The sequence below is a fragment of the Dryas octopetala genome, chromosome 9, assembly GCF_963921425.1.
Source record: "Dryas octopetala chromosome 9, drDryOcto1.1, whole genome shotgun sequence".
Classification (NCBI taxonomy): domain Eukaryota; kingdom Viridiplantae; phylum Streptophyta; class Magnoliopsida; order Rosales; family Rosaceae; genus Dryas; species Dryas octopetala.
This window is the reverse complement of record NC_141374.1, coordinates 7,877,731-7,904,581: the sequence shown is the minus strand read 5'-3', so window position 1 is coordinate 7,904,581 and position 26,851 is coordinate 7,877,731. Positions and strand designations below refer to the sequence as shown.

At 36.2% G+C, this 26,851-nt stretch overlaps 3 protein-coding genes across 4 annotated transcripts in view; 1 reads left to right on the top strand and 2 right to left on the bottom strand.

The window, feature by feature from the left end:
• The first annotated feature begins 1,211 nt into the window (after positions 1-1,211).
• Positions 1,212-2,459, top strand: LOC147273615 (dirigent protein 24-like). Its single transcript, XM_086228049.1, has one exon. It carries the CDS (start codon positions 1,212-1,214, stop codon positions 2,457-2,459), a length of 1,248 nt encoding a protein of 415 aa, XP_086084175.1.
• A 7,346-nt stretch (positions 2,460-9,805) lies between these two features.
• Positions 9,806-14,289, bottom strand: LOC147273614 (poly(U)-specific endoribonuclease-B protein). Its single transcript, XM_086256365.1, has 8 exons — positions 14,098-14,289; positions 13,893-13,976; positions 13,725-13,793; positions 12,995-13,069; positions 12,840-12,905; positions 11,689-12,297; positions 11,022-11,093; positions 9,806-10,316 (listed from the first exon to the last, which is right to left on the bottom strand). Exons 1-8 carry the CDS (start codon positions 14,209-14,211, stop codon positions 10,083-10,085), a joined length of 1,323 nt encoding a protein of 440 aa, XP_086112491.1. The 5' UTR covers positions 14,212-14,289; the 3' UTR covers positions 9,806-10,082.
• Positions 14,290-16,253: 1,964 nt separating this feature from the next.
• Positions 16,254-26,851, bottom strand: part of LOC147273613 (pleckstrin homology (PH) domain-containing protein) — a 51,265-nt gene continuing 40,667 nt past the window's right edge. For both annotated transcript variants that reach the window (XM_086256363.1, XM_086256364.1), the window contains 13 exons: positions 25,881-26,062; positions 23,951-24,472; positions 22,589-22,766; positions 22,352-22,488; positions 21,514-21,640; positions 20,684-20,905; positions 20,229-20,588; positions 19,391-19,549; positions 19,005-19,289; positions 18,714-18,929; positions 18,545-18,597; positions 17,508-17,616; positions 16,254-16,965 (listed from right to left, as the gene is read on the bottom strand). In XM_086256363.1, the coding sequence (XP_086112489.1) occupies positions 16,618-16,965; positions 17,508-17,616; positions 18,545-18,597; positions 18,714-18,929; positions 19,005-19,289; positions 19,391-19,549; positions 20,229-20,588; positions 20,684-20,905; positions 21,514-21,640; positions 22,352-22,488; positions 22,589-22,766; positions 23,951-24,472; positions 25,881-26,062 (2,898 nt within the window). In that variant the 3' untranslated portion in view covers positions 16,254-16,617. The remainder of the gene's footprint in view (positions 16,966-17,507; positions 17,617-18,544; positions 18,598-18,713; positions 18,930-19,004; positions 19,290-19,390; positions 19,550-20,228; positions 20,589-20,683; positions 20,906-21,513; positions 21,641-22,351; positions 22,489-22,588; positions 22,767-23,950; positions 24,473-25,880; positions 26,063-26,851) is intronic.

Sequence of the window (26,851 nt, the reverse complement as noted above, 5' to 3'; positions counted from 1 at the left end):
GGTTGCTATACCATTTCAGAAAGGGCACATTAGATTCATTATAAAAAGAGAAGTTCTCTACATAATTTTTTACAGAAAAAACAACTATTATCTCATTCTCCATCTTTTCACCAAATCAAATACAAAGAACTAATTTCTGCAGTTTTAGTTCTTTGTGAAACTTGAGTATTCTTGTTATATCCATTTGTGTGTTTGGTTTGTTTTTGGTTGTGTAGGACATTAACAAACAATAGTGTTACTAGGCTTCATTGTATCCACAAGGCATATTTGCAAATCCCTCTACACACAAGAAGTGGGGGCAAATATTGTCTGAAAGAAAGCGTTGTTCAACGTGCCTTGAAGCAAGTTTCTATCATCCTTTTAGCAGCCACAACTCACAAGAACTCCAACAATTTTTTCCAACATCTTCTCCTACTTATAAAGCATACATGCCAAACAATTTTTTACCGCAGAACATAAAACATACTGCTCCAAGTATGCAAAAGCATGCACGAGAATTACATACCTGTGCATACTTATGGTAATTAATGGGTCAAGTCTTCAGGGACAGTCCACTTCTTGAAATGGCCGAGAGCTACCTTGAGATGGTACAGTTTTGGTGCCAAGTTTAGATCAGCAGCAGTGATGCAAATTCACCACAAGGGTCCCAAAATATTCAGAAATAAAGAGAGCTTTACAAATTCAAGTCAAGCAAACCATTACAACCTAACAGGACATATCAATAAAAGTTCATCTCACCAACTCCATCTCACACAATTTTTTGCCACCTATGATGATATATTTCATAATGATAATTTTATTCCTGTAATTTTTTTATTCCTATGGTGGTTTATTTCATAACTATTTAGTTACTTACCCATTTGTGTATGATGTGGTTTTACTTACTCTACATGATCTCTGGATAAATCTGCACTAGTGTCCCACTAAGGTTATGCCAAAACTCCAGGCTGTAGTGGCAGAGGCACCTAATCATGATCACATCAGTACCATCTTAACCACCAAAAAAAGTACTAATTTCATGTTATGGGAGTTGGTTTTTCAACCAAAGACACCCTGCAAAGAAAAGGGTGCAACAACTCCATCACTTTAAGGGACTCCCGGAAACTATATATAACAACACAAATCATTTCATTCCCAAATCAGCACTCACTGAAATACAATACAATCTGTCAAGAATCAAGACAATACCCCTCATTTCTTCACAACCCAAAATGGCCAAGTCCCTCCTATCCACCTCCAAAGCACTCAAGGCCACCCTCTACATCTTGTTCCTAGCAATCACTCTTGGATATGCCAACTCAGCTAGGCTCCTTGATGAGGCACCACCAAAAGCCTCCAATCATCTCCCAACAACTGTCTCTGCTGCCACCTCATTGCCAAGTGGCCAAATCCCTGCCACTACACCCACAACCACAACCCTAGATGACACTGAGAATGTTCCTGACTCACCAATCCCGAAGACTGATGCACCTGATGCCACAACAACACCTGTTGTGGCATCACCAGTAGTCGCTCCTGCCACTCCAGTAGTAGCAGAAGCTGACTCACCACTACCCGAGACCAAAGAACCTGAAATTGTGCCAGCCCCTATTGCTGAAGTGGCACCTATTGCAAGTCCCGTCATCACACCACCAAGTGGGCCACTCCCAGTCACCACACCTGTAGCCGGTCCTACTGCGACCACATCACCAAGTGGACCCGCTCCAGTCAGCGCCACCACGAGTGCCACGGTGGCAAAACCCCATTTGTCCTTCTTCATGCACGACATTCTAGGCGGGTCCCAGCCATCAGTGAGAGTGGTGACTGGTCTGATAGCCAACACAGTCTTGAACGTCCCATTCTCGAAACCCAACAACAATATCTTCCCAGTGAGCGGTGGGACCCCTCTGACCAACAACAACATTAACGGCTTCCTGAACAACAACAAGAACAACCTCCCCAGCATCGCAGGCCTCAGCGGCACCACAGGCCTCACCAACGCGCAGAGCAGCACTGTCATCCAAAACAGCGGCAACAACAACATCGTCAGCGGCGGCGGCGGTGGCAACCAGCCCTTCGTGACCGCCGGGCAGCTGCCGGCCGGAGCCACCCTCCAGAAGCTGATGTTCGGGTCGGTGACGGTGATCGACGACGAGTTGACCGAAGGGCACGAGCTGGGGTCTGCTGTGATGGGAAAGGCACAAGGGTTTTACTTGGCGAGCTCGTTGGATGGGAACAGTCACACAATGGCGTTCACAATTTTGTTGCATGGTGAAGAACATGATGTGGAGGAGACGATCAGCTGCTTTGGGGTGCACCGTACAGCGTCGCCTGTGTCGCATATTGCGGTGATTGGTGGGACTGGGAAGTATGAGAATGCAAATGGGTATGCGGCCATTGAGAGCCTTCAGCAGGAGGACCAGCACACAACTGATGGTGTGGACACCATTATGCAGATCAGTATTTACCTCTCTGAGTAGTGTTTCTGTGGGTTTGTGTGTACTTCTAGCAGTTGGGTGTTGTGAGCTTTAACAATGTCAATGTTCATTTGATCCATGTGTTTTTATGTATCCTCATATTTGAATGAAAAACTTTGTTATTAAAGACCCTTGTATCTTATCACATACACTTGTTTATGATTTGGTTTGGTAGGATTACCAAGTTTTTTCTGACAGATCACTTATCTTGTACCAAGTTGGATTACATTGCTTGCTAATACTTTCATTCAGACTTGAGGACCTGAGGCCGATGATCCATCTTAATGGGAAATCTGTGATCAATTAATATGAACCATTTATTCCTTTCCCAATATTAATTTCAACAAGTTCAATAACAAGTGAAACTTCAAAATTGTGCCGGCTTGCAAAGACGAACTTTTATGGATAACAACTTACAATTGCATAATATTGAAAGATTGCTCTCCATCTTTCATACAAAATGGCGAAAGGAGAGCAAAATTTTCCACAAAATATATATATATATATATTTATAGAGGAGTGTTCTAAAGCTAACAGGTTAGCAAGTTAATATAAAACTAATCATGTTTTTGAGCCCACCACATAACTAATCTCATAATCCGAACCATCCATTTTTTAGATCATACTTCAAAGATCATCATTGTAAAAATTCAACTACATCATAAATCATTTAGTCATTTAATTATGATAAAATAAATAGACGATCACTGTTTTCGATAAAAGCATATAAATAATTGTTATCATAATCAAATGGCTAAATGAATTTCAATTTTGGAGATTTTTACAGAGATGGTCTTTGAAGTATGGCCTAAAAAATGGATGGTTCAAATTTTGAGATTAGATTGTGCAGTAGGCCTAACATGGTGGTTAGCTTTGTATTAACTTGCTAACTAGTTAACTTTAGAGCATTCTTGTATATATATATATATAGGCCACACTACAAAAATGTGAACAAAGGTCACCTGTATTAGTTGTACAGAAAGGGGTGGTATTTGAGAACTTTAGTCCCTATTGCCTAATTGCCACCAATTTTTGTTAAAATCGAGGCACTTTAGTCCCTATTGCCCAATTACCATCCTTTTCTGTGCAACCAATGAATGTGACTTTTGCTCACATTTCTTGTAGTGAGGTAATCTTTGTAAGAGATTAGTTTGACAAACTTACAATGTAGTTCTTCCATTTGGTGGGAAAAATTAATCGGTGATGAGGGGGCTCCAAGCACGGAAAAGTCTTACAATGTTTAAACATATATAATCCTGGGATTATATTATGCACCCTGAATTCTCCCTTTTGGTAATATTATGCACCCTTGTAGGTACTTCTCGCAGGACATGCTCTGAATGCTTTAACTCTCCTAAATAAATTGCATGCCAAGTACAATCTACAACTATATTTCTGTTTTCAAAGGTTTATCACTGATATCTACCATATTAATATTTTAATAAATTACTCTCAAGTATTGTTTTAAAAGATTTTTAACTACAAATCTAGCCAATTAAAAAAGTAAGCAGGCCAAGTACTCGGTAGCCAGCCAAGCACTCAGTGGATGCTTATGCAGATACAAATTTTTTAGGTTGCAGATGTAGATTTTTAGATTGCAGATGCATCTTTTTAGATTGCAGATGACATATTTTAAGTTGTAGATGCATGTTTTAGGTTGCAGATGCAGATTAGGTTGCGTAGATGCATTTTCCGAGCACTCGGTAAGTCTCATTCGCGGTGGACAGTTTGAGTTTGAACTTAATTTTTGGGCAGACTGAAATTTGACTTAAATTTCTTTCTTATTTTAAGTTTCTAATTAAAACACTTTTAATATTTTTGTGGAGGTTATGAAACCTTCTCACTCTCTTCCTCAATTGATCATGAAAAGACTCAAAGAAAAACCAAAGAGAAATCACAAAGCAAAAAGAAAAAGAAGTGGAAAAGGGACTTGTATAGGTATGAGCGCGAATTGATTGAAAATTCAGAACCAAATGAAAGAAGAAAAGATAAGTATAGGGTAACAATAAGATGAATTATAAGACAAGTCGGCCAAATGGTAACAATAAGATGAATTTGTTGTCCCACTTTAGCTAAAATTTATTCCATGAGGACGTATTTAAAAGCATGAAGAGGGATACATTTTTGTAAGGTCCACTTTCTTGTAGTAGTGCATGATACAATCCAATTTTTTCTTTTTTCTTTTTCAAACGGCAAATTGAAAAACAAATTCATTGATATAGATTTATTAGAGAGTGAATTATAGAAATGGTTCTCGAATTCTACTACGAGTATCACTTCGGTCCACAAACATATTTTTTTGAATTTTATAGTTCACGAACTTTCACACGTGTGTCACTTAAATCCATTATATCTATTTTTTTCGTCCGTTTTAGTCATGTGTATCATGTTGGGGGAAGAGAAGAGGTGGATTACTATTTTTATCCCTCAAATGAATGAATTAACGAAATGAACTTAAGTAATATATGAGTGGAAAAAAAAAATACAGAAAGTTAACTTGTTTGAATAATATTAAGGATCGTTTGAGATTGTTGTTGGACTCCCAAAAGATATTGTGGATCACTTACAATAGTTTTGGTGTTTGATAAAAAAACTAAAAACTGTAGTCTCACTATTCTAAGTCACTAACTACAATTTTGAAAGAGAGCTATTATTTGCACACCCTTTTTTTTTTCTTTTTGCACACCCCTATTAAAAAAAAAAAACCAAAAAAAAAAAAAAAAAAGACAATACACCCCTCCCTTCTTTCCCTCTATTTTTTCTCTCGTTCACACCCTCCTTCCCCTGTTTTTTTTTTTTTCTTCTTCTTCTCCAGCCAGCCCCTCCACCCAACCCACCTAGCCCCTCAGCCCCTGCACCGACACCCCCAGCCCCTGCACCACCAAAACAGCCAACCCACCGACCCCCCTCAGCCCCTGCACCACCAAAACAGCCACATTCTTCTTCTCTCTCTCTCTCTCTCTCTCCTCTCGCCCAAGAAAATAGCAAAAAAAAAAAAAAAGGTTGCAGGTGGTTCGGCAGACCAGTGCCGAACCCGTCGGTTTCGTTCGACAGGTAACTGCCGAACAAACCTGGTTCGTTCGGCGGTTACCTGTCGAACGAAACCGACGAGTTCGGCACTGGTCTGCCGAACCACCTGCAACCTTTTTTTTTTTGCTATTTGCTTGGGCGAGAGGAGAGAGAGAGAGAGAGAGAGAGAGAGAGAGAGAGAGAGAGAGAGAGAGAGAGAGAGAGAGAGAGAGAAGAATGTGGCTGTTTTGGTGGTGCAGGGGCTGGGGGGGGGGTTGGTGCAGCGGCTGAGCAGGGGCTAGGTGGGTTGGGTAGAGGGGGGAGGCCGGAGGGGGAAGGAGGGAGGGGTGGGTCAGGTGAGGGGGTTGAGGGGCTAGGTGGGTTGGGTGGAGGGGCTGGCTGGAGAAGAAGAAGAAAAAAAAAAAAAACAGGGGAAGGGGGGTGTGAATGAGAGAAAAAAGAGAGGGAAAGAAGGGAGGGTGTGTAATGAAATGAGGGTATTTTGGTAATGGGTTGGGTGTGTGTTGAGAGGTTTTGAATTTGAGATAAGTGTGTGGGGTGTGTAGGAGAAAAAAAGAGAGAAAGGGTGTGCAAAAAGAAAAAAAAGGGTGTGCAAATAGCAGCCCTCTTTTGAAAACCAGCTATCCACCTACTTTTCTAAACTGCAGTGAGTGAAAGTTGTTGGATCCATTAATTAAAAATTTTAATTGCCCAATATATCCTTAATTTTATATTGATTATTAATTATGTTATTTTATTTTTACCATTAAAATTATAATATACCTAAAAAAAATATGTATAGTTATTTAATTATTTTATTTTTAGCAATTTTAATGTTAATATAAATTTGTAGACCAAAAATTATAAACAAGTAAAAGACATGTTTTTTACCAAATAAATAAATCAAAAACATTTTCAACATCATGTCTATTCAAACATTTAACTGCTTTACTTTACTTTAACTTTATTTCATAACAGTTTTTTCTCACAAAAAACTAAGCCTAAGGTACATCATTCAATAACTAAAATAAAGTCGAGATGTGAGTTGAGATAAGGATATGATCACTCACATATCAACCCTATTTAATTTGATTCTTTCAAGTTATCTTACGGGCGATGTAATACAGGAACCCGATTTGATTAATATGTAGTTTCATTGTCATGGAGCTAGAAATTAATATAAAACATCCTCCAAAGTCCTAAATTTTCAATGAAATTAGGTGGTGTAGCCGTGTAGGTAATATTATTTGGACAAAAGCAGGAGATGGAAGGCACAATTGGGTTTCTGTTTTCACACTATCACTGCAACGTGTACTATGTACGTACCAGCTGTAATTGTCTTCATTTTGGATACTATTTTGCAGTTTGCACAAGATAGACGTACCCTGCAGCAAGCCCCAATCATAAAGTTGCATCTTTTTTCGTTTTTTAGGGGTTATGTCATGGTAGGTGAAGGGGATGAGAAACGAGAAAAAGACCGCTTTGAAGAGAAAATAATTTTCACGTCTCTATCTTAGAGTCCACAAAAATATCTGAGGATGAGGCTGGAGAAATTTTAGAGGTTGGTATTTATACTTTATACTTAAAAGTCTATAACACTCCATCATTTAGTTAAATCCTGATTGAATGCCATTTTATGGAGTCCATAAAAGTCTTAATTAAATTGAATATGATCTAGTTAAATTCATAAAAGTCAAAGACTTTTTGAATATTATGTGACTTTTATTGAGTTCTTAAAAATTTCTTGATTGAATGTCACTACTCCATAAAAGTCTTAGTTGAATACAACTTGGCTTTTATAGACTATTTAAAAATCTATACTGAATACGCCTAGGTTTTCAAATTCCATCAAAGTCTTTTAAATTCCATTGAATTCTAGATTGAATACACCCCCTTAAATCATCTTTTCTCCTAATATTGGAAATCTAGATGACATGGCATCCAAGTGGCATCCACGTATGAGCCGAGATTTTTACCCACCCCGATTACAACTATAGTCATCATGAAGAGAGAACAACTTGTGTGATGCTATTATATATTGACACATGGATTCGAAAATTCGATTTTGATCAAAAATCTTTTTTTGGAACACCCGAATTAAATCCAAAATCCAAAAATTCCTAAAAGTATTGGATTGAAATACTTTTGTAAATTCAAAACATATCCAAATTTCGATCCGAAAAAATTTGAAAATTTTGAAAGGAACTTTGATCCGATAATTCTGAAATATTTCAAATCTATTTTAATTTTGAATTTATTTTACATTTACTATATGTTTCAATACATATATATATATCAAAAAGAAGACTAATACTATTTATATAATTATATGTGTTTAAAATATAAATATTTGTTTATCCTATAAAGATACATGCTAAGAACACACACTTGCATGCACACATATCTTTGATATATGTTTATGTTTGTTATATATTCAAACAGTGACGGATCTACACTGTGGGCTAGGTGGGCTATAGCCCACCCCATATTAAAAAAAAAAAAAAAAAACACCTACATTTTTGGCCTAGCCCCACCCAATGAAAAAAAAAAAAAAAAAAAAAAGTTTTCCAAATTTGTCTCTGCCTCTCCATCCCTCATTGCTCCCTCTTATATTTTATTCTCTTAGCCATTTAGAGATTTAAGGATTTAGGAATTCAATTTTTATGAATAGTTATGATATTTGTAATTTACTCTTAAATGTTTGTAAAATTAAATAAGAATTAATATTTGGTTATCCAAATTGTTCAAGAACTCAAGGAAAACTCATATAATTTGTTGATGTGGGAATATGAGATTGCTTTTAAGCTCAATCTCAATTATTGAAATTGCGAGTTTGGAAATCAAGTAAGCTCTAAATTTCAATATTAAATTTTGGTTGCATATTGTTAGAAAAATAGGTTGCTATTGTTTGATTTTGTTTTGTAAAATATCCTTACATATCATGTTTATAATATATTACCAATATGTTCTAGTTTATAATGTCGGATCATCCACAAATTTCGAAGAGAAGAAAAAGTATTCTTTCTTATTTTAATAAGACAAACGACTTTACTTCATTTATACTAATTTGTGATTATGAGTCTTAAAGTGAAGGGGTTGAGACTCAAAGAGTCGAGTTGGATCCAAATATTGAGATTACTACTAATGCGCGCTCTTGAACGTGATCCAAGATTACGTCAAGCAATATAGAAATATCCTATTAATGAACATGATAATGTTCGAAAAGTCTATAATGCACTTAGGACTATGTCCCCCCTTAACTAGGTGTATCTTTTATATTTATTAATGAAATTTCCTCATACTATCAAAGTTTTTTTAGCCCCCCCCAATTCTAATTCTTGGATCCGTCCATGTATTCAAACATATAATATATATATATATATATATGTAGATATATTCACGAACCAAACGAAACATAATACATCTTCTAGGGTTTTGGGTGGCGACTCAGAGAGAGAGAGAGAGAGAGAGAGAGAGAGAGAGAGAGAAGTACATATAGGTGAATGAAATAGGGTTTTGGAAGAGACCTAATAAATAAATCATTTACTGATTAATTAGATACATGTAAGAGTCTATACAAGGTTCTAAACTTGAGCCTATCCAATTTCTTGTGGGGGAAGTAACAATAAGAAAAGGGTACTGATCACTAGTTTTCATGGCAGAAACTAAGTAGACCTATAAGGCTATAAGGATGAGGGGGGCCTGGGATTTTCAGAGTTTGAAGCATTGAACCAAGCACTGCTTGCAAAACATGGTTGGAGGGTTGTTCAGCGCAATTGAAATTCCCTGCTGGGTATAGTTCTCAAGGCAGAAGATAGGTGCTGCTAAATGCATTCGATGGTGAGTTGGAAACGGTACAAAAGTACTTCACAAATATATCAATCGATCTCATTAGTAACAAACTCCTCCTCAAGGTGGTTACCCACCTACTCTACCTATGGAAGCCATAGTTATGACTTAATGCGGCCATTGGTGGCACCACATCTAGTCTCTATGAAATAATAGGAATTAGGCCAAACTACTCTTCTGCTCCTTGTGGTTTGTACTTTGGTCTGTTTTTCACTTAGTCCGTATAACAAATCTTTATAGTTTACTTTAGATTGCAGACTTGCAATCATGGCCAAATTCGTTAAACCGTCAATTCTATTTTTGTGGTTTGTTGGCGTGGCAACTCTAGACTAACATGTATATGAATATTTTTCCCATTTCGTGTCAGAGCCCATCACATAACACCACAACATCATCCAATCATCCAAGAAAATGACGGATTTAGGAATCTGGTTTTCATTGCAAACTAAACCAAATTGGATCAAGGCTATTTGGGGAAAACAATGAAAAAAAGTGTGCTAACAATCTACTAGAATCTATATTTGGTTAATGAAAACCAAAGTCTGCAGCATCCATAGTGTCTATATCCACAACTTAGGCTGGATAATAATGAAATATGAGAAGAGCACATATAACAACTTCTATTTATCAAGAGACGTCTGCAGATTTCATTCTAAAGTAAAATTCTTAATGGTGACTTCAATTATAGCTATTATCACATACTCCGAAACTCATTATTCTCATTCACCCGAGTCATAAAAATAAGTTGTTTGGCTCTACAACCTGAATTCAACACTCTGCCATAGGAAATACAGACCCAATTCTTTTTCCAAAGCGATAACATTTGATGTTAACTGGGTATGGACCCAGCTGAATATGGTTGTCCTCTCCACCCAAGTAGAAACACAGGGTATACAATGCAACTTCAAATTCTGGGCTCACTCCGACTAAAGTGCTTGATACGGCTTTCAGAACACCATTCCATTCGAACTGGATTGTAAGCAACTGGGTTTCAGAGTCTGGCTGCAATTTAATCAGATAAAATTTGTCAAGTCAGAGCAGGACAAAGGCTCATATTCAAGCAAGGCAGATTGTGAAGATAAATATAATGCGACGAGATGATGTTTGGCGATCAGTCCCTTGACAAGCCTATGGGGACATCAAAAAGAAGGAAGCCATTCTTTCATACAACTAGTACCATAAACTAAACATAAAAAGAAATTCAGTATGTAGCAGAGCTTGGAATTTGCTTCTGTAGTACTCAATTTCTACAAGAGTCTCGATATGATTATTATAAGATTAATGTTAACTTACCTGTGTTTTTATTATGTAGTATATTAGTTAACACTGGAAATAGAAAGAAAGCAGAATTGGCTACTCTCATTAGGACAGACAAAAGCGCAGGGCCTGCAGGCCATCAATACACATTCTCAAGCCTCAGATTCAGATAATCATGAGTTATTATTGCTGCATTTTTCTACAAAAGGAACTCTGAGCAATCATTGTATTACTATATATAATTTACTTTTCTGCTTTCTCAGCTTTCTGGTATAAAATAGTTTCTTGAATGTCTGGTTAATTTGTATCCATTAGACATCATATTAAAACTAAAAACCATGAGCTGTGATGCATAACAAGTCAAAAAGGGTTATATCTTGTTTCAAGTCCTCCCATTTGCACCAACTTGTACGCATTCATATGAACATAACTTAGGATAGAATCACTTACAGTTTGCCCACGTCGACGGGGGAAAATATAACCTTGATAGTCAACAGTTCCTTTTGCTTCTTCAAGGTAAAACTGGAAAGAAAGTGAAATAAGATACTTAGCATTCACTGAGAAGATAATACAACTTCATAAAGAAAAAAAAAAAAAAACAAAATAGAAGAAGACAATATTACCAAAGCCACAAAAAAAAGGGGGAAATTTTAATTGACGAACTCAGCATAATTATGATATAATCTTGTTCATATAAAGTGGAAAATACACATCATACAGCGCAGGGACAGAGTCAGCATAGAAATTCCATAAAGTGCCAATACGTAATATTTAGGGTGCATTTTCAACCAGCTCTTCTTTTTTCTTCTTTTTTTTTTTTTTTTTTCTCAAAGTCATGTTGGCATCAAATCCTAGCACATTAAATGTTGTTTAATCCTTACAACAGTGAATAAATGCCATGAATTAGGATATGTGTACACAGTATTTAACATACTGTCCAATTCTACTCAACTAAACCATTAAAGAGAATAAAAGAGAACAAAGAAAAAGCCATAGCCAAGAAATCCAGATGCATAAGTCATCAACTATTCTCCCAACCAACATCAGATTTATTTTGACGAAAGAAGATACGATAGATATAAGTAATATAGGCAAAACATAAGTCGTAAAACACAACCTGAAGCCAATTGTGGAAGCCAGAAACCTCTTCTTCACCACGTTGCTTAATTTCTCCAACAAAAACATGTTCAAAAGCAGAGGAGGAAGCAGATGTTCCACCACGGCCATAAAGATCAAACCAGAGAGTGGTCAATGTTCTTTTAAAATCTTGATAATTCTCAGATACAATGCCCTTGCATGAAAGATACTTGTGAAGATATTTAATGGGAGCAGTTCTGCTGATTTCTTCTATGAATGCAGCTTGCTCTTGCCTCTCCTCAGATGTGACAACTTCTTTGCTCCCCTCATTTGGGTTGTAATTATCTAAAAGAGAACAGAAACGAGAAAATGTAGGCCTCCTGAATACATCTTCACTAAGCCAGGAAAATAAGCTTCCTTCTGCCAAATCCACCTTTTGGAAGACCTTCTTCCCTCCACCACAGTCAATTTCATAGTCCTTTCCAGGCAGTAATCGGTTTAAGTCAAGTTCCCATAATTTATTGCAAGCTTGTGACAGATCAGCAAGCTCTTCTTCTGAAGGTTCTATGTTAGCACCTACTTCAACCTCATCAGCGTATTCTTGCTCACTGGAAGGTCGTTTATATCCATTCCAGCTGTCCATATGAACCTGTTGATTTTTTATTTAGAGTACATTACATAGTTTAACGTTACAAATTCATTTCTCCTTAATTAAAATTAATAAAACAAGACCTCTGGGAAATAAAATAGATCAGAATTTATGATATTGCACAGTCAACAAGGTAACAAACAAATATAGTGGAAGCAGAGACATTTCTAGAGCAAGCATAATTCAAGTCTCATGCCTAATAACTTGAAATCAACAAAAGTGCAAGTTAGTTAACGCTCTACATCCTTCTCTGACCCAAATTCATAGGAAATGACTAATTACAAGGATTATCTATAGAATAAACACAATCTGGAAACATAAAAATTATATAAAGCTGCTTCAAGGCTACAAGTCCAATTTATATAGACAAACAATAGACTAAGCCAAGAACCCAATCTATTGATAAAAGAAACTATAACCCAACATCAGAAGTTAAGACCAAATATTTTGACAGTTTCCAAAAAAAATTTCCACAAATTATAGGAGTGGAACTAAGATCTTTATGTGCCTTTTTGATTTTTAATAAACTCAAAGAACTGAACCTTGTGTGGTTTCCTCTGTGGCTTCTTGCCGACAGTCTCCCAACCATCATTAATTTCCTCTTCGTCCTTCAATATGAATAATTAAATTAAAACCACAATAGTTTGAAATGGATTCCACCAAATTATAATTAATCAGATGATTAAATAAGATCAACCTTTCTGCTCGAGTAGTTTTGGTTATAACCAAGTGGCCGACCATCTTCATTCTTTTCATATCCCTCATGTGTAGCCTGCATTTGAGATATCAGTGAGAATATGCAATGATAGAAACAAACAAAAACAAAAGACCACTTAAGTACAATGATCAAAATGATAAATTCTTTTTGAAACAATGGATTATCACTGGTGCTGACTGTGCTGGCAGTGTCCACCTGGCCATGGCTAACTTCCGGGGACGGAGAAGGGGTATAGATTGAGGATTGCATATAGAATTATCCTTAAAAGAAACACTTCGTGTTGTACAAATCCGAAATGTACAACAAACCCCAATCATTTTTAAACAAATTTTACTAGATTGAAGAATCAATGACCGTCTGGCCATTGTACATTATTATACTTTCTTGTTCAACTTCCAATATTTTCACTCTCAAAAGCAATTCACACTCCTCCACTACTCACTCTTCCCACCCCCACCCCCACCCACACCCCCAACTCCATCATATGCATCTTCTGTGCATGGACCATTTACCGCAGAGCCTCAATTTTTAAGATAATTTTGGATATTATCCGCAAAAACCTGCAGATGACTTTTGGAAAATGGGGTCTTCAGATTTAAAACAATGATCCTCAACAAATCCCATCTATCTATCACAAATCCAAATAACATATCTAAGATCAATACAATCAAGTCAAATAAAAAAAAAAAAAAAAAAAAACCAGTCCCACCTTGTGGGTTCGCCTTGAAGTTTCTGAACCCACATTGTCCCACTCTTCACGCCCCAAATGACTCTGTTCCTGCAAGTTCACGCATGCAATTTTCACATCAATTTCACAGTAAACAAAACCTAAAACTCCAAAACCCAAAATTCTCGGTTCATCCAATTCAATGCAGACCTGCCTATTCCACTGACTTTGCTTGTGCCCATATGAGCGATTACTGTCATCCTCCTCATCCTTATCCTGCTCCCCAGACACCACCTGCGCATTTTAGCACCTATCAGCACCAAACCTCAACTCTTTATGATCAAGAGTTCAATCAGATGAACAATAAAAAAGATCAAGAGTCCAAAAGGCTTTTGAAAGTACAAATGGCGTTAACCTGCGACCAAGTGGATCTAGACCGTTCGTCTCGGTCCCGTGTGCCCGAATCTTCGTCCTTGTTCTCGTCGCGACCGAGCACAACGTCGATCAGACCCTTGACCAGACCTTCCATTGAATTTGGAGATAGAGAGTTTCAGCCAAAGAGAGAGTGTGTCAGTGTGATTGAGAGAGAGAATGAAATGATTGAAGATGAAAGTAGTTAATAATAGGGAGTGGCGGGTAATGGCAACTTTGTAAATAAGGAAAGTGCCAGCGTGACTCGTTTAATGCATTCGCTTATTTTAGTCAATGGTTCAAAATAAATTATTTCGAGATTTATTACTATTTAGAGCTCTTAAAATTATTTAAAATAACGAAAATTTGATTTATTCTATAATAATTTAAATAAAATAGCATGCGTCTGCATTTATCGTTGTAGATGTAGTTGCCAATTAATTTTAAATCTTTTTTCAAATCTCGATTTACCTTTTTCTTAAAAATTTTGATTACAAAATATGCTCTTTGTGAAATTACTTAATTAAAAGTTAAAACAACAAAGATTTTTTATTTAGAAAAAAAAAACTGTCTTAAGTGATAGCTTGCTATCATAGCATAGCAATCTCCAAATTGCAACCTCCATGTTGAAAAAAAAAAAATAAAAGAATAAGAAGAAAGAGCAATGCATCATTGCATCCAGAAAAAATTATAAAATATAATCGATATATCAACACGTGATATAATTAATTCAACGTGTAAGAATATTATTGGACGATATATTTATATTAGTAGGATATAATATTAATAATATTCACTTATATTATAACACATAGACTAATTATACCACATGTCAATATATCGGTTATACAAAATAATTTCTCATCAATAGTGCAAGATTCTCCGATCTCCACTTTCATTACTATATGCCGACAAGCTGGAACCAAACATGTGCTGACACGTGGGTGGCTGCGAAGCCCATGGTGTGAGGCAGTTTCCACTGCGCTCGTTGACTTGCTGTTTGTGCTCACAAGTCATAACTTCATGCAAGAAATTTTTTCACAAAGTAAAGAAAAAGATCAAATTATGTTTTCGGATTGTTGGAATTTAGTCCAAGTTTCATTAAGATTTTGTATTTTCAAATTTTTTTTTTTCTTTTCAGTCTGGTATCAATTTTGTCCTTATAGTTTTTTAATGCTTAAAATTTAACAATATATTCTTAATTTTGTCAATTTAGTCAATGAAAATAACATGTTATCTGCACGATAGTTATTTGAGATGATAAATATTTATTGAAAACCATAAATAGGAGTCAACATCTTTCATAGTCCTCAATATTTCATCATTAGTTTTTTTCCACCCGGAAACAGATAAAATTTCAATTTTTTATTTTTTTCTTAATTTTATATGGTTTATTAGGTGTTATTGAAGTTTATAACTGTAGGATTAGTATAATTTATAAATTTAGGGCTTAGAATTTAGAGTTGATTAGTTAAAGATATAGAATTGTTGTTTTTGCCCTTATGGTTTAGAGTTTAACTCCCAAGTGTGAATTTTTCTCAAAACTTGATAGATAGTAGTATGAGAATCTAATTATAAGGGACTGTGAATGACTTATAACAATGAAATAATTAATATTTCCTCATATAATCTCTAGAAGATTAAGGGAGCGTAATGAGCAAATGAAATCCATATTAAGGGAACCAAAACCCCTTTACTGACCACCAAACCGACATTGGTCGGATGCCACAGAACTCCAGATGCTGGACTGAAGGCTATCGATTACCGATACTTTCGGATTTGGTCGTCTGTTTTGTCGATGCGGTTCAAAATTTTGGTATTTCGAGTGGGTGGTTTTGCATCCCATTTCTGGCCATCGAAACCGAAAAGGCCAAAAAATAATCGAACCAAATTGGATCGGCAAACAATTTTTTTTCCGTTTGTCAGTCCCTAAATGCCGGCCCAAGTCCATATAGCAATTCTCTTGAATTATTAAATTATGTGATGCTTGTTGAATGTTATAATGCAATGCACTAATTTTATTAAATGTTAATAAACATTTTGTACCGTCTGCTGTGTGTTCCAACGCACGTGGTCTACTCCGTCAATGATAAGAAATACTACAGCCAAAGAAATTGAGTTTTGGAGTTCGAAAAGAAATAATGAGCGAATTGAGTAAACTTACTAAGAACATGTCCAATTTTAATATAACCCAAAGCTCTAACAAATTAAAATAATCAATTCAATTAAATTCAACATATCCAAATTGAATTTGGCTGAATTTATAATTCAGACCGGTATACAATTATAAAGTTTCAAATTTATCTTTAAATGAATCTGACAGAACTCATAGTGAAACAAGCTCCCCATATGCTGAACCATTCTCTAGGACCACTCTTTTCTGATGCAAATTGCATCCACAAGAACTATGAGAAGAGACATACACTATACACTCATATACAGTACAAGGATAGAATTTGACAAGTGGGTAAGCCTTTCCTAACCAGAAAAATTGAGAAAGGAATTCACAATAGAAACCCACATTTCAGTGCTCTTTTAATGATTGTAATAGAGGCAGAGGATCATCAAGAACCCTCATGGGTTTCCAGTCAGATTCTTCCTTGCTTTGTCTTAGAGCCAGAAAGTGCAGAGCATCGCTGTGGACTTGATAAATGTGACACGCCCATGGGTAAGAATCTGGAGCACACCAAACCTTTTGCTCTTCAAATTGTGCCTCCTCAGCAAGTGATTCAGCTATACAGTACACAAAATCAGATTCGGGCTCAACAAAACCGGCAACAGCGATGCAGCCAGGAGATACATAACCATCTGGAGCCCGAGGATGCCAAATCGTTACTGGTGTTGCGTAGTCATCCAAGCAGTTTCTCCATACCTGCACATCACCATACATTAACAATTATATAACAGAACCATAAAGCTTATCAGAAAACTTCAAGCCACATAAAACTCATCATAGTAATTTTGTATGTAAAGGTAGTCACCACTGACCGGAGTAATAGACTTTATATTAAACTTAATCTCAATCCAGATCGTGAAGGTTTATAAGTAGTTTGAAAATGAATAGATGATTTATGACCACATTTCTAGCATCCCCTACTTTCATTCAAATTGTTGTTAACAAATCAAATGACGAGAGTATTCCACAGATGACCCGGCATAGGAGAAGAAAATGATGAGGATAATGTTGACCAGCAATAGCTGCAGTTTGCATGAAGGCACATGAAATCACCACTTTCATACATGCATTGACAAGTGAAATCCAATTCTCTCCATTTTCCAGGAGTATATTGAGAGAGATGCCATATTAGAGTAAGGCCAAGAAAGGATATGACCTAGAGGCCCTGGAAGTCCTAATAATCCTCAGAAATTGGCTTAGTTAGGTTATAATTTTCCTATTGATTATGAATTTCTTACCAGGTCATATCCAACTGGAAGTGCAAACAATCTGTCAATCTTACGGTAAACTGCAGCAACGTTTGGAGGATGGCTGCCAATGTGAGCAATATCTCCGATGGAAACATACCTGAGAAGAGAAAAAACAAATGAACCACGCTAAAATTCACAATGATACTGAACAAGTTAGCAGCACCTAGTGGTTAAATGCATACTTTTGGGAGACTGAAATGTATATAAATTAAAACCCAAAAATTTCTTGAAAAAGAAGGAAAAGGAAAGATTTTATCATCTTAATGGCGCCACTTTGGAGACATGGAATTTTTGTCTCTAATCCACATTATACAAAAGGTTAAAAAAAGAAAAAGAAAAAAAAAAGAACCACAAATGACCATTTTATCTTATCTTGTCTTTTCTCATTTGATTGGCAAAAAAGTGAGGTGGGGGTGGATTTAATTTTCTCTTTTTGGGATAGGAAATGAGAAACTTGTATTAATAGGAAAAAAGTGTACAGTCAAAAGCTGACCAGAAGTCCACAAAAGAAACTACCCTCAACCTACAACAAGAAGGACACCAAAGCTGACAAGCAAGGAAATACAACCTACAACCACAAGAAAATCATAAACAAAACCACCAAAACTTACAAAGCAAACAAAGGTGCACCAAATTCACAAAATATATTCATTCCCATTCCCTAGCCATCAAAGCTTTAGCTCAGTTAGAGAAAACATCAATAACATTTTTTTTCAATATTCCAGTCCCTTTCAGTTGATCGAGAATTTGAAGGAAGCTTCTTGAACTTAATCAACTTCGTGTACAGTGGAAAAAAGGCTGTGAAAAAGTATCCTAGATTAAAAAAAAAAAAAAAAAAAACACAGAACATGAAGTTGTGGCAAGAGAAAATTCACAAGAATAGTCCTAGTCCAACTAAAATAAATCCCTATGATTAATGCATAGACAGATGCCATTAGTCACTGATAAGTAAAAAGAATAAAATGCAATGTACATACAAGGTCTTAAGGAAAAAAATAAAAAATAAAAAATATGCTCATAATTACCCATTTGGACAAACGGGTCTCCAAATGCTACATATTCCACCATCTTCCGCAACCTAAAAATAAGAAACAATGTTTCATCTACACTGCAGGAATTTAAAATCTTGAAATCTTCCTGCAAACAATAAAAATTCCAAGGATGGAAACAAGTAAAGCAAGTTGAATACTTTACCTGCTTTCTGCACAATGTGCATCGACCTCTGGATTCTTGTTCGCTGCTCCAAATCTTTGAAAAGTTTATACTGTGTTTAACAAATCTCCTACCATCCAATGCAGAACTGTCTGATGGGAGGTCTCTCAGCCTAGTAACAGCTTTGTTCAGCGAACGTTGTTCTCTCCCATCAAGTTCAGACCAGGCAAAATGCACATGTCTCTGGCTTGATGGAACCTGAGAATGGAGAATCATATTAGAATTTTATACATTCTCCCTCTCAAGAAGTTAATATTTATGTACAGTATTGACCTTCAGAACTAGGCTTTTCATGTCATACTGATATGCTTTCCACATCTTACGTACTACGGAACAGATCCTAACAGCTTGGGGTTCTCTTCTCTCTAATTCTTCTTCAACACTGCACTTTATAACCCGGACAAAGTTTTCTGATCTCCTAAAATTTTTGAGGTGGAGGATCAAGTGAGATGGCTGATTGTAGCCTGCTTTTGCCAACTCCACAGTCATAAGATCTTCCCAAGGTACGTCCCACATGATCTTGCAACGCTTCTTATCCATTTTGTCTAGAGCCAAACACTAGGAAGCAAGAAAACAGAGATTGAATGTCAAGCAAACAAAGGATTTGGTAATCTATAATAAAGGTACATATAGGCTATAGCCAAGATCGCTTTACTAACCTGAAGCAGCATGACTCGCTTATTGGTCACTAAAACAATCCGTTGGTAAGGCACAACAAAATGCTCTTCATAATAATCAGACCAAGCAAACTTTGAGGGCTCCTTGAATATTTCAGTACAACCAAATTGCCGATGTGCTTCTGCAAGGTATAAAATCATCTACGACCAAAAAGAAAAAAAGAAAAATTAATAACTGTACATTAAGATCATACTCACAACCTTTTGTAGTGAAAAGTCTGAAAATTAACAGATACTTTTGATTCATACAACATGCATGCATTTCAAGCTTTTCAACAATGAGTCAGTTTAAGTTTGGAATGAAAATTATCTAAAGACCAGAAAAGCTTCATCCTGAATTTTTAGCCACCAAATATTGTATGGATTCTGGATCCTACTCACTCAGACTCACAGTAACAATGGGGAAAATAGTTTCGTTAATCACTAAAGTCACCCTTTTACACCCGTCGACTGTTAAAGAACTCAGAAAGTGGAGTACATTCTTCATATTCTGATTATTTTGGGGATCGTCATAAATTTTCCAATATTGCAGCCTCTGTTGTGAAGTTTAGTTAAGCACATGTTCATAATTTTTTGGCTAAGTTGAGTTAGAAATGTAGAAAGTAGTAGTAGAGGAATAATTTGCTAATAATTTATTATTCCCCCACAGGATGAGGTAATACAAGGAATACAAATTAGGAAAGTATAGCAGTTACAAGTAATTACACATAATCAGCCCAAATGATATTTTCCTCATTATAAAAGGCAACTCTTTCACTCACGCTAACAAGAAATTGTCCAATATTGTGCATAGAATTAAGTGAAAACAGTAACAAATTACCTGCCCAACAGCTTCTCTCTCACAATACTCTCTCAGTACACCATCAGCACGGATAGCGCGAGGGTTTCTAATTCTCTGGAAGGTGGACTTGCTATTGAAAACCTCTAAGCATTTGGAACAACTTGCTCCAATTCCATCTACAGTCAACGAGAAAAAGTCCAATGCCCCACTGACTGGTTGCACGATAACTCCTAGGAAAGCCCGTCCAAGCCCTTGAACAAGTCCTAATAGGCCATTTTCTCTTGCACTCTCCACAGGCTTTTTCACAACTCCAGACATCCCAAAAGCAACACCTTGCATAAATGCTTCTGTACCTTGAATAATTCCATCACCCACCCCAGTAATTCTCCTTGACGATACCTGATACCATTGTTAAAATCAACCTTCTATAATAACATAGCAGGGCTAAAGTTTTGTTGGTTTTTTCTTTTCCCAGTTAATATGAAGAAAATTACCTGTTTTGAACGTAGTTGCAGAAATTGTCCATCAGTTGACAGCTCAGCAAACCCTTTACTAAGAGAAGCCAAAGTTGAACTTGTCATACCAAGTACATCGACCGAAAATAACAAATGTAGGGGATTATGGATCAGATCTCTCCAAATACGGTTACCAATGGCAGAAACAATGGAACTCCTTCTCATGAATCTGTCTTTGTGCATCACCCTTCTCAGATGCACCTGAAGTAGTGGGATATTAGTGTCATATAAGCAGGCATCCTTATACCAAAATTATGGCCACGTTTGGTGTCTAGGATTGGATAGGTTAACTTTCTAAATGCAACATATACTGAAGGAAGAAATAGAGGCTAACTTCAAGATTCAGTCCAAGTTGAAGGAAGAAGATGGATTAGTCAGGAGAAAAACTTATCCCTTCCAATCCCCACAAAATGGTGGGATATCATTATCAACCTCTTATACTAACCCATCTTCTTCCTTCAACTTGGACAAAATTTATTAGTTAGCCTACATTATACCTTGAATCTAGTGAGTTAACCTATACAATTCAATCTATAGCACCAAACAAGGTCTTAAAGAATAAATACTACATTCCTAGGGTCGTTTGAAAATATGCCCCAAAGTCTACATATCATTTTGGTCATAAATATTGCTGTAAATATAAGAGTACTTGAAAAATTTGAGGACAGATTGAAAAAAATACTGGAATGGAAATATTGCATTCGGATCAGGAGAACCTCCCATTACAGCACAAAACATAGAAGTGCAGAATGATTCCAATATACAAAAATAAGATATATCTGGCCAACCAAATAAGATAGATAGCTGACCTGAATCTTGAATGCATTTCCAACAGCTGATAGTAGGGGGCTCCACACCCCTAGAACCCCATGAGGTCTCTGAGCTGGTGCTGTTTCCAATGACACCTTCAGCCTAACTTCTGAAACATCTATTAGGCTGGAAAGACCAGACAGGAAAAGAAAAAAACAAACATCACTACATCCCCAATCAATCACAAAAATTTACTGTCCTGCCAGAGGAAAAGTTAGTTTAATTTCCCCATCTGTAGACAGAGTAGCAAAGTTCTGCATGCCAATTACAACGTCGCACAAATAGAAGAACTATGACAATAACACTTCTCATTCTAGCTGTAAAGCTATTGCAAAAAGCATTCAAAAGAATGAATACTGTGTTTAGTAGGTTTGGGACAACTCAACAGTTGACAAGAAGACTGCAAAAAACTAGGACCATGATCAGCTTAATGCTGAAATAGATGCATGAAAGGTCACAAACTCTTTAAGAAAAGTAGAGGAAACAGAGAGAGAGAGAGAGAGAGAGAGAGAGAGAGAGAGAGAGTTGAGTTGAGTAAACCTTTAATACCCGGGTGAAATCTTTGTTTAATCATTTTTATCTGGCATCATATAACTTATATGCAACTCTCATATGGCTAATGTTACAAACTCAATATATGAACCACATACATTTACAACTGTAGTATATCTACAAATCTGAGAACCCAACTCTACAATATACTGTTTTAGCCTTTAACCACCCAAAAAAAAAAAAAAAGACTTAATAGTACTTCATCTGCAGACTAGAATTATAATGATGCGAGTCCACTGAAAAATTGCAGATTTTCTAGACACAAGCAGAAGTTGCGACACATACTCTATGCGTATCTCTGGATCAACTTCTGTGACACTAGAACTTTGAGGCACACGATCTAACTGTAGATTATTGTACAAATCCACCAAAGCCCAAATTATTGGTTCATGAATATTAAGCCTCCAACACTTCTCAGTCACCTATCATGTCATCATATATTTTGGTTAGAGCTTAGGCAATTGCTTCTCATGCTTACAATGTAATGGTTTACATTTTAGGCTTCATGTTTAAAAGCATTACCCGTATATAAATATAAGGGTAGACCTGGATGCCATCACTATTTTCATTACGCATTGTTATAGTCATCTTGAACACAGGATGATGCATGTCAGAATTTGGCTCAGGAGCAAACAGCACTGGCATCAATGTTAGAGGGAGCTGGTTGTCCAGCTGCATATGACCCAGTATGAGCTTGAACCTGGCAGAAAGGAAAACAAACGTTTGGTGTTAGCATCATATGTAATAAACAAAGCTATATTGGAGTGGGGATGGAGCTGAAAACGCTGAGTCATAAAAGGAATTTGCTTTGATCCTAAAGATCTATCAGACTATTCAGAGTTAGGAGAGGGAAAGCAGAAAAAAGCTCAAAAGTCTTCAGTATCGCCAAATCCAAACAATTCCAATAAAATTTAAAAGCAATGTTATTTTATAAATATCGTTACCTGTATCTTTGTTAACACATTTAACTCAGTCTCATCTCTCTCTCTCTCTCTCTCTCTCTCTCTCCCTCTCTCTTAAATGTATTAATTTTTGTCAATTAAGATTTTTCATCCCTATAAAGTAGGCCACAGACACAAATCCTATTTTGTTTTAATTGAAAGAACCCGTTACTGGCCAAAAAAAAAACCGGTTAAGATGTTCTTCCTGGCCACAGAACCTCTTTAGAAATACAACAGCTACATGCAGCACACAGTTTGTTTCCAACCAAAAGGAATATGCCGCCCTATATTGACATTTTGAAGAAGCACCAGGACTGGTTGAGTCCAACTACCGTGAGAATACCATAAGGTCATTAGGACCTACTTCTTTGCTACATACAAATGGTTATACAGCTCAAGCTTCAGGCAGCTAAGTTTCAGACACCTGTCACTTTAACTGCACTGATTTTAACTGTCAGCCAGTTCTCACCATTAAAGGTTGCAACCACTCTTACCTGCAATGATGTGTCCACATTTTATATTTAGGAATATGCATCTATTTTCATATATGTTTCCTTTATCTAAGTAATTATTTTGTTAGAATCAGATGAGATACTCAACCAACTGATTCTGTATGCTGTCAATATACAATTCTTAATAATCAAATGCCTTGTCCAAATTAGGCATGCAAAACAAATCATTCTATTACTCCTTGATGTGTCTAGTATGGTAAGATGGTACAGTAAGGTGATGAAGTTATCAATTATTTTTTGATGAGATATAATTATCAATACTAGTCTTAATCGGATGTAATTCATCTTTTATTTTATTTTAAGAAAAAAGTTGATATTTTTATTTCCTAAAAACAAGTTGAAATTTCAGAACTGTACATAACATCAAATTGAAAAAGATGGCCGGAAAAAAAAAAAAATGTTATTGGACTTTAAGAAGGTGATGCTCTTACCGGCCTGTTGTCCCACCATCATAACCAGCCGAATATGATACGAAGACTCTCTCAAAATACAAGTAGGAGATCTCTTTTGGTCTGTGGTCTACAATAGAGACCCCTACAACTCCAAACTCAATTATAAGCTCAACAGGTGAGGCACTATTATTCTGAACCGTGTTCTGCACGTGAGAATGCCCCCAATTTCCAGCAAGTTGCAGACTCCTAATTTCTTCATGCAAACTTGTCTCTGAAGCTCTGGTGTCTGTGAACCTCGCTACCTTGATATCACCAATTTCCACAACATGAAATTGCAATCCTAGTTCCTCCTCTGACGAGCATGTCCCCGTTTTTTCCAAATCAAGTTCCCAAGCCCCAGTGGTGAAGCCACTGTCAACCTTAGCTTCTACGAATCTTTGTCCATATGGATCTTCCCAAGAAAAATTTGTTGTTGAAAGAGGTCCTAGGGAAACCCAAGCATCTTCACCAAACCCCGACTGGCGAAAGCAAATTGTTTTGCTGACTGTTCTATTCTCAATTCTGCTCAAGAAAATATTTGACAGGTTAATCCTCTCTCTCTCTCTCTCTCAAATATATATATGTATATACATATACAAACCCCTTCTAATGAGGGATCCCTCATTTAAGGGACCCCTTGTGGGATCCCCTCCGGATTGTAGTCCGATGATCGGAGCTGTCTATAATCTATTCAAGGATCATCCTTCCAAAAAGTTGGACAAATCGAAAATCGAACCATTTGATTAAATTGTCTCATTTCAAGTGTTTACCAAAATCACTATGTTCGTGACAATTAGATGTCTTAATAGTTTTCAATTTGTCTAATTTTTCACAGGGGTGATCCTTGAATGGAGATTGAGAAAACATACAACTCCAATCATCAAACTACAATGCAAAGTGGGATCCCTCATGGGGCCTACTCCACATTGTATTTTGATAATCAGAATCATCTACTTTTTTTGTCTCCATTGAAGGACCATGCTTGCAAAAAATTAGGTTAATCAGAAACCCTTTGACCGTTGATTAAATGATTACCATTTCAACTGTGTATTGAAAATATTTTGTTCGTCTATTTATTTGATCAAAGTTTGATAGCTTAATGGTTTCCGATTTGCTTAATTTTTTGCAATGATGACCTTTGAATATAGACGGTTCAGATCATTAAAATACAATGTGGAGTAGACCCCACATTGGGATCCCATAAATATAGGATCCCACACTTGAAGCTCCCTTTATATACATATATAATTTTTCTTTAAAGAGGATGTTCGCAAATTTTGAACCGACACAGTGTTGACATAGGATAGATAGTGTGTCGACACAGATGATGTGCTACAGCAAGTTAAGATGTGCTGCAACAAGTTCTAATTTGCTGCAGCAAGTTTTGGAATTTCGTGTCGACACATTGTCTACCCTATGTCGCCATTGTATCAGCATCTACAAATTTTGAAAAATACGGACATCCTCTCTAGAGAAAGACTGTATGTATATATATACATATATGTATATATATATATCCATACATACATACACATATATAATAAATATAATATGTAAAACTTCTAAAGAGGGATACATTTTGGTAAGAAGAAATGGGATCATAAATGGGTCCAACCCAGTGCAATCCAATAATCTAAACCTTCCATTTGTTGAGTCCTCATTCAAGGATCATCCTTACAAAATTTCAAACAAATCAGAAACCATTTAGTCATCTAACTATGACCAAACAAATAGATGAACACAGTGTTTCTTGCAAACACTAATGGTTAAATGAGTTCCAATTTTGTTAATATTTTTGTAGGGATAATCCTTGAACAATGATCTAAAAAATGGACGATTCAAATCATTAGACCACATATCTATTCAATCATGTCCTATATATATTATATATATCCAAAACAAACACACACACAGATACATGCATAAGTACCTGACAGGACCATTGGTTGATCCAAGGCGGAATACAACAATGAAACGTGAACCTTCCTCATAGCCTCGAATTTCTGTTCTCAAAAATGTCCGACTACCATTAGGCCTCCTCAAAACAAGAGATATCGTGTCCTCTCTCACAATTTGAATAGGAAATGACCAGTTGGTGTCTTCTAATCGAACCTAAAATGGGAATAGAAAATGATAAGTATTAAAATTTGTCCAAGTGCATAAGATAAAAATTCAGGATCTTAATGTTAACAAAACCTAAAATAAAAGAAAAATTCACAATAGCTGACAGAATGCAAACTTCACAGTTGGAAGGGAAATGAAAAGTTTTTTATTGGAACTAAAGTATACCAAGCCTGGCTATTAAGTAAAGCCAGCATGATTGTTGATTGTTGTAAAGTTACATTTGCTTACTCAACTAATGTCATTGATCATAAAACAAATAAGATTTTAAGGTACCCTTGATAGTTTTAAGTTTTCCATTTTATCCCCTATACAGTCATGAATGAAGACTTCAATTCCACAAAAAGCACATACAAGAAATCTTGAACTTCATAGTAGACCATACAATGAAGGCTTGTACGTTTGCTGCAATTATTCCTATATTCAATTTTAGAAACAATGATGTATTATATTGAACCTCACAGATTTACTATTCCTACATAAAACTTACCAGTAATGCCAACATTTCCATTGCAACACACTGAAAATTGTTTTTTAAAATACCATACCACGTGCTCTTACAAAGTCAAGGTAAAGCAGATTGTAATTTTTCTCATCTCTACATACTTTCCACTATTTGTCAAAGTAGACTACATAAGGAACCAGTTGGCATCAACCCAACCTGTATAAATGGTATCTGGCCTTTCGTTTAGTTTTTGGTTCTCAGTCCACAGGAATTGCCAAAGGTCACGCGCCCCCTACAAGTTATAACATTACATTTTTTTTTCTCTAACAATCCCT

Coding starts and splice junctions, on each gene's coding strand:
- LOC147273615 (XM_086228049.1), top strand. CDS start 1,212: ATGGCCAAGTCCCTCCTATCCACCTCCAAAGCACTCAAGGCCACCCTC.
- LOC147273614 (XM_086256365.1), bottom strand. CDS start 14,211: ATGGAAGGTCTGGTCAAGGGTCTGATCGACGTTGTGCTCGGTCGCGAC. Junction 12,906..12,994: donor AAAACTACTCGAGCAGAAAG/GTTGATCTTATT, acceptor TTCATATTGAAG/GACGAAGAGGAAATTAATGA. Junction 10,317..11,021: donor CCCGTCGACGTGGGCAAACT/GTAAGTGATTCT, acceptor ATTAAATTGCAG/CCAGACTCTGAAACCCAGTT.